At 34.9% G+C, this 15,122-nt stretch overlaps 2 protein-coding genes across 2 annotated transcripts; one reads left to right on the top strand and one right to left on the bottom strand.

Annotated features, from left to right (window-relative positions):
* Window positions 1–731: 731 nt before the first annotated feature.
* On the bottom strand, window positions 732–1,699 carry LOC113730313 (LOB domain-containing protein 12-like). Its single transcript, XM_027254934.2, has 2 exons — window positions 1,377–1,699; window positions 732–1,209 (listed from the first exon to the last, which is right to left on the bottom strand). Exons 1-2 carry the CDS (start codon window positions 1,530–1,532, stop codon window positions 862–864), a joined length of 504 nt encoding a protein of 167 aa, XP_027110735.2. The 5' UTR covers window positions 1,533–1,699; the 3' UTR covers window positions 732–861.
* An 8,746-nt stretch (window positions 1,700–10,445) lies between these two features.
* On the top strand, window positions 10,446–13,047 carry LOC140036535 (ferritin-2, chloroplastic-like). The gene is made up of 8 exons (XM_072078357.1): window positions 10,446–10,873; window positions 10,965–11,048; window positions 11,155–11,215; window positions 11,328–11,415; window positions 11,954–12,015; window positions 12,228–12,293; window positions 12,422–12,485; window positions 12,613–13,047. Exons 1-8 carry the CDS (start codon window positions 10,554–10,556, stop codon window positions 12,651–12,653), a joined length of 786 nt encoding a protein of 261 aa, XP_071934458.1. The 5' UTR covers window positions 10,446–10,553; the 3' UTR covers window positions 12,654–13,047.
* The last annotated feature ends 2,075 nt before the right edge of the window (window positions 13,048–15,122 follow it).

The following is a 15,122-nucleotide window of genomic DNA, read 5'->3' on the forward strand; positions in this document are numbered from 1 at the left end:
TTCTTTATTTGATTTTCATTTCCTTTGTGTACTTCTTTCTGTTCGTTTTTGGTAAGGGCTCCATAATGGAGCTGAGAATCGACTGCATTTCCACTCCAATATATGAGAATCGACTTTAATTGCACCTGAGATGTCTAACATAGATATTAAGGAAAAAAGAGGACGAAAGAGAGATGAGGGCAGTCATCTAATCTATCTCAAGCAATCATATCATAACCTTAACCTCTCAAGCACACTCAAGACTTACTTTGCAATTAAGTAATTAATTTAACCATTGAAAAGACAAAATCTTTTGACAAAGTAGTTTTGACTCGACCAGCATATATATATATATATATATAACATTTGAATCGTGTCAAAAGATGTAAATTGCGATGAATTTACAATATCCGAACAATTTGTGTAAAATTTAATTAGTTATATGCAATCATTTTGTCCGAAAATCTAAGTCGGTTAATATTCTTTAATTTTTTTCTTGTTGCCAGGTGAGAAAGTTGACACGTTATAGAGAAGTAAAATAAAAAATCATGATGAATTAATTTCGTATCGTAATTCGTACACTTATAATGTGCAAAAAAATAGAGAGAAGAGGTGGTTCAAATATTTTAGTACTTGCCACACATGCTGGGGTTGACTCCTCAACTTACCCTTGTTTTCAGACACATCTACCTCTGCTAAATGGTGATTTCTTTGGTTGCTACTTAATAGTCTATCTTTGTTGTGTAGCCCTCTTTCTCTCGCCAAGTACAATATACACACACATAGGCAGAGAATATGCTATAGGATGCGACCAAATAATAATTAATGGATAGTATAAAGTAAGAACTGCAAGATAAATTTATTACTACAGCAGGCTACTGTTTAAGAAACCATGTCACGCCCAAAGGGGGACTCTTTCTTGAAAGATTCTTGAATGACATCGCTAGACGAGGAGGCGAAGTTTAGGCACTGAGGGAGGTTGTGTTGGAGCAGAAAAGATTCTTCATCATCATCATCGAACTGAGGAGTTGGCATGGCCATTGGATCTTGTTGCATCTGTATGCAGAATATCTCTGCTTGCGCCACTGCAAGCTGCATTTGTAGTTCAGAAACCTGGTTTTGCAAGTACGATATTGCTCCCACACAGCCATAGACGGGGTCTCTGACTCTTGCATTTGCCTCGTACACTAGACTGCTCACTGCATCTGCTCTTTGATGAACTGGAAGCTCCTGCAAAGCCAGATGAAAAGTTGACCAACTTAGACAAGAATCACGTTTTGCAAGTCATGATCAATCAAATCAAAGACCCGTCACTCTTGCAACCTGGAGGCCGATCCCTATAATGATCAGGACAGTTAAGTATATATGCAAGAAGAAAGAGGGACGGAGTGAGAAACCTGTAACATTTTGCTGATGTTGCTGGCACCAAAGACTTTGTGAACGATGGCAAATTTGTGAGGATCATCGGCAGGGAAATAAGGAGCAAAAGGGCAATCCTTGGTGCAGCGTCGACGTAGCAACTTGCATGAAGCGCATGGGGAATGTCCGCCCATTTTCACTTTTCAGTGTGAGTGACGGAGGAAAACTCAGAGAGGGAGAGAGCTAAGCGACTTCTTGGTGAAAGAAAACTAGAAAAGGAGGAGGTGGGGAAGGAGGAGGCGATGGAGGACTTTGGAGGATAAACCAAAATTGTAGTTGTAGCTTGTAGTTGTTGGTAAGACGGGGCTTTGTGGAGAGTGGAACTCTCAACTCTCGAGTCTGATTATTTATAATTAAAGGAGGCCAAGGGCTTGGGGATTAGAGAAAAAGTGTGAACCTCCTGTGTCCTCATTAGATCAAGGCATTTAAATTAATCAAGGCTTTTAAATGCCAATGTCAGATTAATAATTTTCTGAGATTAGAATATCTTTAGATAAGAAAGAACTTTTCAGTTATTATTGAGTTCTGAGAAAGTCCTCAAATCATGCGGCAGAACGTTATGGTTATAAATAAAAGTAGTGTTCCTGTGAATGAAAGTCGTAGCAGTAATTAATAAGGTTGGTTTCTCTTTCTTGGGGAATTTCTCAGTCGATTTATATTTTAATTAATAGAGGAGGGATTAGCAACGGATCTTCTGTTCCACACTCTGTCCCACTTTTTATTATATTGCTATTTCTCCTTCATAAACATCATGTTTTAATTCTTTTTTATTTGCTTAAGATCCAATAACTATTAATTCAGTAATACACAAAATTTAACAAACTCAAAAAATCAAAATGCATAAAAAATGAGATTTTTTATGAATTTTTTGCTGTATTTTTTAATTTTCTATTATACATTACTTTTTTGAAGCTATTGTATTTATTTTTTACTGAATTAATAGTTATTGGATTTTAAGGAAACAAAAAAAAATGAAAACATTATATTTATGAAGGAGAAATAGCAATATAATAAAAAGTGTCACAGAGAGTGGCACAGGATGTAGGACAAAAGATCCATTGCGAGAGGGATTTTGATTTACTAGAATTAATCCATGTAGACAGAGTCTATGAATTCAATCTGACAGGCAGCTTCCCTGATCGATGGCCCTGAGGTGAGACACGTAGGCTAGAAACGAAATCGAGGGTTGACTGCCGCCAGCACTTGTGATTGGTCGGCATTTTATTTACTACTTACTATATACAAAGGACTAGAAGAGTTGTTTGGTCTCCACGTTCTTGTTTGAGCCTTTGACTCTTCTTCCGTAGTTCAATTCAATGTTGAAGGAACACTACAAGACCCCATTTAGTGCTTCTTTCCGAGTAGTGATTAATTAAAGAGTATAGAGGGATTTAAATATAGGTGCATTAGCAAGTATAGTATCAACAGTAAATAATAATTACGAAAAAGAAAAGCAAGGGAAAAAAAATATTCTGAAGCTTAACTCAATTCAATTCAAATCAAACTCAAACTCAAACTCGAATACGAAGGACGGACGTGAACATTGGTTAAGACAGACATTCACGTGAATACAATACATTTAGCTGATAAGCTCTCCCAAGTCTCCATTCTCAAATGAATATATAATCTCGTCGGGCCCCAAAATTGGAGCAGCCTTAGCCTTGATCAAACCAACGGTCAACACATTAGCAACTTCGTGAGACGGATTAACTATGGTCCTACCGCATAATTAATCTCGTGCGCTTAGTTGTACATATGATGTGCCTAGGAGGCACCGCATTGTATTTGAAGATACTAGTGTCTGCAGGTAACAAAAACAAGAAAATTTGTATGGTACATGAATGTAACATCCTACGTCCTTATCTGAATTATCCCCCACCATGTCACGCATATATAGTTGTGATTCTGTATAGAATATATCATATACACACCGATATTAATGTATACGTTGTCAGTATCGAATTCGTGATATATGTATAAAAGTTGAATTTTAAATATAAATATTGTATGATTGTCACTTATTTAATACTGACAGTGTACATAATGTCAGTACAGAAAAGATTAATCCTTTTATATATATATATATATATATGCACGTCTTATAGTTGTGTACAATTGTTAATCCTAATTACGATCTTTAGTTCCACCCAGGCGGCAGGCAGCTGCCCGTGAGCTTCCATGAATTTTCATCGTATAATTATGGTGATAGCAATATTCATGGAATCGCAAAGGAAAGGCCTCTAATGGCCTTATTATGCAGCATTTATTTTCTCATGCTTCGGTCAACAGCTTCATGAATCTGATAAATTCTCCATTTCAACACCCAATTTATGCAATCGTCAAAACTAAGAATGTGGTCGTTATTGGTTTCATACATTTTTCTTGGTTGATAAATTCGATTTTTAATGAAGCCATTCTTTTCTTTTTCGTTTTGTCTTGTAATTTAATTTGGCAGGCAAAACCATTGAGGCTCAAAGCATCAGAAATTTGTTTTTGGGGGGCGGGGGGAAGGAAACGAAAAATCTAAAATCAAATATTGAATGCTATTAATGCGAACCCGACTACGCGATATAAACTGGCAGGGAGAGATAGATTGGTATTGTAATCAGCAGTTGGGAAAATCTAAGCCATGCATTAATTGTCGGTCACATGATTCCAATCTTTAATTTTCTTGTTTTCTTAATCAGAAACAGTTTCTCTGGCCTCATCAAACTGCTGCTCATCCGAACAACTTTCTAATTTGTCTGCCCTCCAGAGGAAATGTAGCGCCCCTTCCCCTTGAGATCTTCTTTCCAAATGAATTCCTCAGAGTCGCGATTTATTTTTAAATTGCTGAGAATCTCGGACTAATGTTGAGAAATGTTCATTCGAGAAAAATCAATTGAAGACTCCGAGCCCGCGAGCCAGTAGACATGATTGACTGGACCCTCCCTCCCTTGTGTTATGCAGCTCTAAAATGTACATGTTTCAACCAATAACAATTTGTGACTTTGTATCATTAAAACATTTTTTTTTTTTTGTTTGGGATGAAATGTATCATCAAATCCTACTGAACCGGCAACCGAATCGGCATTGTTTATTTATTTTAACGTCATCATACTCACGTAGAATTATCAAAAGAACTTAACTGTTCAATGCATGTGTTGGTACGACACATGCTGCGATATAAGATTAAACAAATGTTTTATCCATGCGATGAAGATAAATATGGATGATTCAATGACACATAGAATTATCGTCGAGAGATTAAATATTTCGATTTAAGGAGAGATTCTAATCTTTATAAGAGAAGAAAGAAAAAGAAATGAGTACTTTTAACTTTAACACTGAAAAATCACATACATCAATCACCTTATTGTCTCACATATATCAAATTGTTACAGTAATTTTTCTACAAAAAATCTAAAAAAATGCTATTCAAACAAAGCCTAAGTTTTAGTTTCAAGTCTCTAGAGTAGGGTCTTTTAGAGGACATGATCAACAGAACCAACAAATGATAATATGCATTTGATTCAAGATTTGAAAAAAAAAAAAAAAAAAAACACTATGCCGGAGCGCCGGCGGACCTAGCCTTGGAGGATCGAGTAACGCTACTTAAACGCAAATGGTTGGATATACAGCATTAGTCCAAGATTCTCTAGGTTACGTTATTCATTTTTTTCTCCACAATTAACTCTGCTTAATTAGTTCATCAAACGCAAATGGTTTTCCTTGTGAAAGCGGGAGACGAGGACAGAGTCTCGTTGTTTGGTAAGAACTCCAACGCAAGCATTAAATGAGCATCATCGTAATTATATGCACACAGATGCATTTTCGAGATGCTTGGTCGCAATTAAATTCATGCATTACATATTTAGATGCTCGTTTGGGTCACTGTTGCTGTCCTTCTCCTTCTACCCATTTTCTTATCTATTCTATGTCATGAATGAATCTCCCTGTCATCCGGTTTTCTTGCTTGAAATCTGTGTTTCTTTTTTTTAAAAAAAATTGTACGTGCTTGTATATATTGAAATGTTTGGTTAAGAAGAATGACATATCATGCATCATACCATACGCAAGATGAACCGTGCAATAGACTTTGTTAGTGCTATTGCAGATGGCGTTATGTGAAATATTTCAATCCATTAAGCCAGAAAATCGCAATGTTGGGTGATGAATGATTTATCAGGATTGCTTGACGGCTATGAATTTCTCCAATGACTGAGTGAGCCCAGTTCCATTATATTTTAATGCATGTCACACACGAGAAATTAACTGTGCTATATACCAAAGATACAAATAATTGTATTATTTAATTAATATGTGTATGGCTGAATTAGCCCAGCAGATATTTGTGTGTATTTGAAGTGATAGTAAATCCTTTCTCACTTTTTTTTTTTTTTTTGTTAAAATATGACGTAATGTGCTAGAAATTCTGATGAACTTCCATGATTGTTTATCTAGTACTTTATCGTCCAATTCTAAAATAATTTCTATTGCACGTGCAAACCTGGAAAGGTGAAACCGTAAACAACATAACATCGAACCCAACATAGATGTGCCGTCAGGTTCCCCCGGCTCAGTTGGGTCACCCCATAGAGTAGGTTCCTCCCTCTTGGTAGGAGTACGAATAGGTCAGGTTAAACTGAATGTGCCGTTACGATATATATATAAAAAAAAAAAACCCAACAAACTTGCATCAGCCATCAGAACTCAGAAGATAATGGAGCGTAGCAAATGTACAATCAACTGGCAAATGGGCCAGTTTCCACTCTCTTAATGATTTCGAGTACCAGTTACGGGCTCGGAGAAGTTTGGATTTGCTGGAACTTTGTCAACATCACATTCTTAGCCCAGCCCAGTCAAAGTTTGTCTGCATATTTTACCATCTATAAAGTCCGAGAAAGGGGTTTGTAGTTTATACTTGTGGTTACTTGATGAACTTTATTTTCTTTCCTTATAACAATTACTTTTACTTTAATTACCTATAATTATTCATGACTATTTTTACTTTTAACTATTTGAGTATACGTTTCAATGTAACTATCCCTATATAATATAACTACCAATATAAAATTATTTTATGTAAAATATTTAAAGGATTAATGTTTGCTTTGGTAATAAAAATTTTATTAAAATATATAATCACAAAAATCATTTTTTTTTATTGTACACACATTGGATGTGCATTGAGCACTAGTTTAAATAGAACATGTTATAGTGACATTTACATCGACCTTTTAACTTTTGATTAATATTGTATACACTAACACTGTATATATTAACGAGTATAGATTCATATCACATATGAAAAATTAAAGTTCATATTTAATTTATAATTAAGTGACATGTATCAATATCTACTAATGAATATTGTCAAAGTATAGATATATATATGTGTGTGTATTTAAGAATAAGAATAAGTGTTTAGTAGTTACATTGAGTATTTTTTTTAAGCAAAAAAAAAAAGAAATTGTTACCCCTGCTTGAAACACGTTTGATTTGCTATTTTTTAGAATTTTTATTAAATAATGTATTTTATCGATTTGATGTAGATAAATTAAAAAATAATTAAAATGTGTTCACCAAAAATATTAAAAATTTTTTAAAGAGAAATGGCAATGCAAACGTGGCCAAACACAAAAGCACATTGCGTTCAAAATCACAAGCCAACATCACTTTAGGAGCATGTATGCTTAGTTGCCGCGTGTACGGAGCAGGTATGAGAGTGTTGAGTAAACATATATCAAATCACCAATCACAGCGTCTTCCATGACCGGAACAAATCACATCACAACCAACGAAGTGCCTCAGTGACCTTAGCTACTAGCTATTTGTTTTCTTTTTCGTAGCTTCTTTCTCTTGGGTGATCATTCCATATGCGAGATGAAAATGCCTCCTACATTATCCTTTCTTATCGAGATCTTGTATCTTCTTCCCGGCCATAGTTTTAGGCCCACCATTTCTAAGTGAGTAGCATGTGTGTTTGGATAGTAAAAATATCTGAAATAATATTTTGTTTGTATTATAAATATATTTTTTAATTAATTATTTTATATTTTCAATCATCTTTTTATCTCACATACATTACATCACAAAAAAGTACTACAGTAATTATTTCAAATAATATTCAAACAAAAGATTAAACTCCCTCCCCCACCACTTCCACTTCCCAATTTTTACTAAATAAACAATATTCTTTTTAGCATTTTTGGTAAACCCAAGACCAAAAAAAAAAAAAAATCGATATAGTTGCCAGTTGGGCAGTGGGACGCAAACGTTATCCGGGTTTTTTTTTTTTTTTTTTGTAGGGTTAGTGGCAGCATCATTATAGGAGCAGGGTTGTTAGTTCACGCTCAATCTGGTCATTTGGCAACCCATACTTCTCTTCACACCGGGTACATGATTGTAAGTTGGGTTGCAAACCAGTCGAGTTTTGGACTAATCGATACGAGTCTCGATTTAATTTTATAGAACTTGAACTCAATGAACTGCTAATTTAAAACTAGAGTTCGAGCTCGAGCTAATAAAAAAAATTATTTTTTTTAAAAATAAAATAATATTTGTTCTTAATAAATAATAAAATTTTATGAATATATATGTAAATTTACTATTAAAATAAAAATAAAAAATATATATACCCGAACTCGTGAGCACTAAATATTTTAAATTCGAACTCGAGTTCGAGTTCTATTTGATCGGTTTGAACTCGACTCGAACTCGAGTCGAGTTTTGACTCGAACCACTCGTGAGTGGTTCGATTCGTTTGCAGCTCTAATTGTAAGTAAGGAAAAGTGTGAGACGTACAAGGAAATTTAGGTGCTTTTATATTTGTTGTTAATTTTTAGTCAAAAATTTTAGAAAATTTTCAACCACTTCCCTTCAATTTTTTTTAAATCTTATTTTATGTCAAATTTTACAGAAAAAATGTCCATAACTGTCACTAACTACCTTTTTTTTTTTCCTCTGAAAAGATGTTCTTGTCAAACAAATATGAGGAAATCTTATTTTATGTCAAATTTTACAGAAAAAATGTCCATAACTGTCACTAACTACCTATTTTTTTTCCTCTGAAAAGATGTTCTTGTCAAACAAATATGAGGAAATCTTATTTTATGTCAAATTTTACAGAAAAAATGTCCATAACTGTCACTAACTACCTATTTTTTTTCCTCTGAAAAGATGTTCTTGTCAAACAAATATGAGGGAAGAGGTAATCCTCTCTTTATTTTACCTCACTTTCTGGACCGGTAAACGGTCCAGGGCTAGTGATTGAGTATTTCTGTCTCATCCTCCTCCTTTTCCATATCAATATCGATGTATACCACGAACTGAATTGATGTACTGATTCGTGGTCCAGTTGATATCTCGTGAGCTAGCAGCAATTGGCAGTTCGAGGGCAGTGGGTTCCAATTACCACAATTACTTATTTTGGACAATTAACCATTTAAGTACCCCTGGCCAAATGAATTGGCATCTGCTTCTCGAGTCTCCTTTTCAGTTTGCTTGTATTTATTTATGTCAGCGCTTCCCTTTTCAGAACGATCAGTCGGACTAAATCGCTCAGCCCCATTAAAAAAAATACTAGTAATTAAAAAAAAATTGCCTTGTTATGTACTATTAGTTTCCTGGAATTTTCAAGCTTGCATGTCAATTTTAAAAGAATAGCACGGAGTTTTATTTCTGGATGAAGATGGGTGCCTCGAGAATTATTTGCTGCTGGTCGCTTTCCAACTCGCCTTAGAATTGCACAGACCATCGTACACATGCGCATGTATCGCATGTAAAATTGTGTTGTATAATATAAATTCGAATTCGAATTTTAAATCATGCGCATGTATCGTATATTTAAAATTGTTAGTGTAAAAAAATCGTTACACTATCAGTATATAAAAAGTTATTTCAAATTAAATTTACCGTTGGTTTATAAAAGAAGTGATTTTAATTATTAGATTGTAACGAATTCAAATTTTAGAATTTAAAGTACTATCATCATTAAGAGATATATACTGAAGGAATAGAACCTAAAGTGAACATTGAATTTTCCTATATTTTTGTTGGAGATTCTACGGTTCTTTTTGTTATCATATATTCGAATTTAAGTCAGAGATTTCAAGTTCAAAATCTCCTATTTATACTAAAAACAAATTTAATTTAATTTACCGCTAGATAGTAAAACAAGCATTTTTTTTACCTCGAGAGTGTAAAAATTTCAAACATTTAAAATATAAACTACTGAACGATAAAATTTAAGAAGGGGACCATAGAATTTTCTCTATTTCTTCATGTATTATTGGTTAAACGAAACCACTAGCAGCACTGCTAAAAAGCTGACTTGTTTTATTCTTCATAGCGACTTCAACGTCAAAATAGGTTGATTTGCTTTCAATTTAAATGAGATTATACTTATAAGCCGTATAAAGCACAAGGGGGAAAAAAGAGAGGAAGAAATAGAGGATTGAACGTGCGAATCTCATAAATATCTACGAATGTACCTACCATTTATTAAGTTCGAAATAAACAAATCAATAATTTTCTTTTCATAAATCAAATCAATAATTCAAGGATTTTCCAATTGTTCTCTGCATTGGGTATCTTGATGCGTTCACACTGCTTTTCGAGTTTCAAAAAGATTATTATTCGTAACAGTGCAAACCCAAAATAAAAACAAGATCCTACCTCCCCACTTTTGCGATTTTGCCCTCTCAAAGCAACACCGTTATAGTTCCCCGGAAAAGGCCACAATAATCAGATCACCTTTCCAAACAAAAACACATTTTTTAATAGCCAAAAAGGAAGGAAAAGAAACTGTAGGCCGCGAAAAAAAAAGGGCGAAAAAAAAGAGAAAATGTTGCCTGGAAAAGCATTTTGAGGCGGACCAGCTGGCACAGATAACCCATTCAGATTCCACGACAAAACGACCCAGAAGCATCTTCAGGTATCCATATCTGCCACGACCACGAGTCTGCCACGCGCCTGTTCCCATCATTCAATCCTGTCCCTTCACGTGTCAATCATCCAACGGTCCTCACCATTTCCCTCTGCTTTATATCTTACCCTCGCCACACTCCCTTCCGAGTCACTCACCATCGCAGATCTCTCTCCTCAAAGATTTTCCCCCCTCTAAACTCCACAGCCACGGCTGTTTCTTCGTTTTAAAAAAAAAAGAAGAGAGAATGATGCTGAAGGCTGCGCCTGCTTTTGCGCTTCTGAATCCTGCTAAAGGGGAGAACTTGGGTCCCCTGTTTTCGTTTTCTACCCAATTTTCTCGCCAAGGCTCTGTGTTGACAAAGAACTTCCCGGCGAGGGATGGAAATGGGGGCTTGGTTGTGTATGCTAAGAAGGAAACCAACAATCAACCTTTGACCGGTATCCTTTTTGAGCCCTTTGAAGAAGTGAAGAAGGAGCTTATGCTTGTGCCTTCCGCCCCTCAAGCGTCCCTTGCTCGCCACAAGTTTGTTGATGATTGCGAAGCCGCTATCAACGAACAGATCAAGTTTGTCTCTCAAATTTTCATTTCTCCTTGCAGTGATATAATGGGTCGGGTCATGACTTTTGATATGTTTTTCCTTCCCTTTTTGTGGCAGTGTGGAATATACTGTTTCGTACATATACCATGCCCTGTTTGCCTATTTTGATAGGGATAACGTTGCTCTCAAGGGTCTTGCCAAGTAATATTTCGCATAACCTTTTTAACTGTGTACTATATTCACTTATATGTTGGCAAATTTTCTAAATAATTCCTTTTTTTTTTAAATTGTTATTTCATTTTCGTAGATTTTTCAAGGAATCCAGTGAGGAGGAAAGGGACCATGCTGAAAAATTGATGGAGTATCAGGTGTTTGTTGATACGCATCGTTTTATTTTTAATCCATTCTGGTTTTAATTATATATATATATCTTGTATGCGTTTTAATTTCTCGAGATTCATTATTGCGCTCCTATAACAGAACAAACGAGGTGGGAGAGTGAAGTTGGAGTGCATAAACAAGCCAAATACCGAGTTCGATCACCCAGAAAAAGGAGACGCACTGAATGGTAATGCTGTTGTAGCTTTTGTTGATGGACTCCCCTGATTTTTTTTAATAAGTAGTAAATGATTTTCCATTCCAATGCTTATCCAAATGAATGGGTGGCTATTTTCTTTGGAATAGTATGTGTCATTATTAAATGAGGACTAGATTTTTATATGGGTGACTTACCAATGATCTTTGGCCATTTTTTGACATGTAACATCAACAACAAACAGGGACCAGGTTTTGCTATGGGCCGCCTTAGCTCAGCATGTTTCATTTCATTAATTAGTAGCGCAATATCCCGTGTAAAATATCACCCAAGTAGTTTTCACTCGCAGGCACACAGTTAATTCTCCTTTCGTTTGTTAGTGTGTTGTCACTATTTTTGATTAATGGGAATGAATTTTAAATGGTTCCTTTTGTAAGGTTTTGTCTAGAATTGCCTAATTAGCCCCTTTGTATTTCTATCTTCCCTGGATTGTCTTTTGAACTTTTCGTCGTTGTTACTGTTTATGATGTTTCTGGTATCAACTTAAGGTTGGTTCTGATTTGTCACACAGCTATGGAGATTGCATTGTGTTTCGAGAAGTTGGTGAATGAGAAGCTTCTCAAGTTACATGGTGTAAGACATACAACATTAATTTTTTTTTTTTTGGGTTCTTTTTAACTGCTGCGAATTTTACTTTGTGATAGGACATCATCTAGAGTTGGGTCCAATTAAGTTCTGATTTGAATATCATGGTCCTTCAACCAACCATGAATTTGAGTTGTGAAATTTTGGGACCAGATACTTGATGGGTTTTTGCTGAGCTGTGTTTTAACTTTGTGCAACAGGTTGCCACCCAAAACAATGACGCGCAGTTGGCTGATTTTGTTGAAAGTGAATTTTTAGTTGAGCAGGTGATAAGAAGGCCTCTGCTCTTGTGTAGTTACTAAAATTATAGTAATCAGATAAACCCCAAATCAAGTCTACTACTTATGTGTATGTTGCATGCTTTTTAATACAATACTTGGGTTCTCGTTAATAGGTGGAGGCAATAAAGAAGATCTCGGAGTATGTGGCTCAGCTGAGAAGAGTGGGCAAAGGACATGGTACAGTTGGAACTAACTTCTCATGCTTCAATTTGTTCATCTCTCTATATATATACGTGCTGCTTCCTGTGGATGAAATTATTATTTGTCCTTTTCTTTGAGACATTTATTTCTTTTGGAAATTCAGGTGTCTGGCACTTTGATCAAGCGCTCCTTCATGAGCACTAGGAAGCTGTCGCTTGATGGAGCATTTTGTTTTAGATTGTTGGCTTTAGAGATTTTGGTGGGATGTAGTTGCGGAAATTTGCTTGAGCTGTTGATAAAAAAGGTCATGATGAATGCCTTTAGTTTATAGGTTCGTAGTAGTTGAGCACCGTGAAACTTAGACCTTCGTGCTTTGAGCCTTTTGACAAATTAAGTAGTGATGTTTAAATCTGCGTTAGAAATGGTCATACATATATATATATGTTTCTAGCTAGTGTGAGTTGCTCCCAACCATTATGTCGGTTTTGACGTTGTAGTGCTTCAAACACTTAGCGGCATAAATTGATTGGGCATCTCGGTGTTTGTGTTTTACTGTTGTTTGTGAGCCAAATAATAATTGGAGTGTTTGGATACAAAACTTATTCCAAATAATATTTCGCTTGTATCATAAACACATTTTTCAATTCACCTTTTTATATTCCCAAAGTGCTACAGTAATTATTTCAAATAATATTTCAAATAATACCTTATCCAAACAAATCGATTAATGTTCTATTTTGAATATCAAATTAAGATCAGGTCGAGTGGAGAGTTGCAAATTGTATTGAATCTTCACAGGGCTCTAAGCCTCCATTTGCGCGCGGCTGCACTTCTATTGTTCGTAATATGGTGGGGCGGGCGCCGTTCTTTGTTCTTTTTCCCAAAGTCCTGGCTTTTGCCTTTCCTTAAACAAAAGCAATTGTATTGCCCTATGTGGACTACTTTCCGGTTCAGTCGATACCCGATTTTTCTGTCACAGAAGCCAGATGAATTCTTGAATCCAAGTTTCAATTTTCCCACACAAATGGCACTTGATCACAGCTTGATGACTTCTGATTAAGAGTCAAATTCAAGCTTCAAGGCCATTTTCCCCCTTGGCTGGAAATGGTTGAGAAATACAAAAATTTGAGCTGAAAAAACAAAGAGCTAAAAAGTGATCCGAAGGATAAGGCCGGCCACGACGATGTGGCAGAAATCCCTGGAAAATTGTGCTGGAAACTACAAATACAAGGAAGTAAAGTATCTCAAGTCCCAAAGGAAGTAAAGTAATCTACAAATACAAGGTACATGAGTAACGAAATGGTAATACCCTATACGAAACTCATAGCTCCATTGTCAGACTTTCTTGAAGATATGAGGAGCAGAGAAGGTGATTCGAAATATCAGAAAGTGGTGGGATGTGGGAAGATCACTTTGCAAAGTATCTCAGAAGAACTTTTGAAAAAATAGCTCATTCAAAGTATCTCGCATGGGCAGCCGAAGATGTCCCAGAATTAGCCGTGGGATGTTCTGTCGTTGACCGTGGAACTAATTTCATTCTGCGCAACATCTTGAATTAGAGATTTCTTCTCCTCCATGTGAGGTTCTCCTCTTAAGCCTCAAAAAAAAAAAAAAAAAAAAAAAAGAGTTTTCGTTATCAAGTACTCATAATTCTAGTACAATTTTTTCCCCCTGGAGTGTACAAGGTATAATTCTACGGGTTAATCACATTTTATCTCCTTAAAGAATACCCCATTTATCAGTTTACCCCCTAATCTTTAATTTTGCTCACTTAATCCCCTTTAGGACAAAATTGCCCTTGCATTATTTTGACTTTTCATTTACTTTGTTTTCCTTTCTTTTATTTCTTTTTCCCTTTCTTCTTTATTTAATGAGTAAATCTTTCTTACACTGACGGTATATACACTATCATCGTTGGATTCATGACATGTGTGCAAAAGTTGAATTTCAAATTTAAATTTGGTATAGTTGTCAATCATCCAACGTTAATAGTGTATACACTGTCAGTGTAGGAAAGATTAATTCTTATTTAATTCTTCCTCTTTCCCACAAAAATCTTCACCTTAATGATTGAAATTAACGAAGAGGAATTACAGAGATCTATCTTCTCCTTAAATGATTAAAAAAATATTCAAATCACTTTCTTAAAATATAATTTTTTTAACCTTTCAATTCTTTTAATTTTGGATTTTCCTCTTTCCTTTCTAATTTCTCATTTTATTCTCAAGAAAATATCATAAGATGAAATTGTTTTCCTTCTTTTATTTCTTTTTCTCTTTCTTCTCTCTTTCATCCTTCCCAATAGAAATTCCATTTCAACGAAAATTTTTATTTTGAGTTTGTAATTGCATATTTCTGGGTGAAGATTTAAAAGGCATCAAAAACTAATTTTGATTTTTTGTATGATGCCATGTGTCACAAATTTCAATTGATGATTATTAATTAGGTCACAATTTCATCTTAAGATATTTTCTTGAGAATAAAATGAGAAATTAAAAAGGAAAGAGGAAAATCCAAAATTAAAAGAATTGAAAGGCTAAAAAAATTGTATTTTAGGAAAGTGATTTGAATATTTTTTTAATCATTTAAGGAAAAGATAGATCTCCACAATTCCTCTTTTTTAATTTCAATCATTAAGGTGAAGTTTTTTGTGGGAAAGAGGAAGAATTAAAT

Source organism: Coffea arabica, chromosome 2e (assembly GCF_036785885.1).
Source record: "Coffea arabica cultivar ET-39 chromosome 2e, Coffea Arabica ET-39 HiFi, whole genome shotgun sequence".
NCBI lineage: Eukaryota > Viridiplantae > Streptophyta > Magnoliopsida > Gentianales > Rubiaceae > Coffea > Coffea arabica.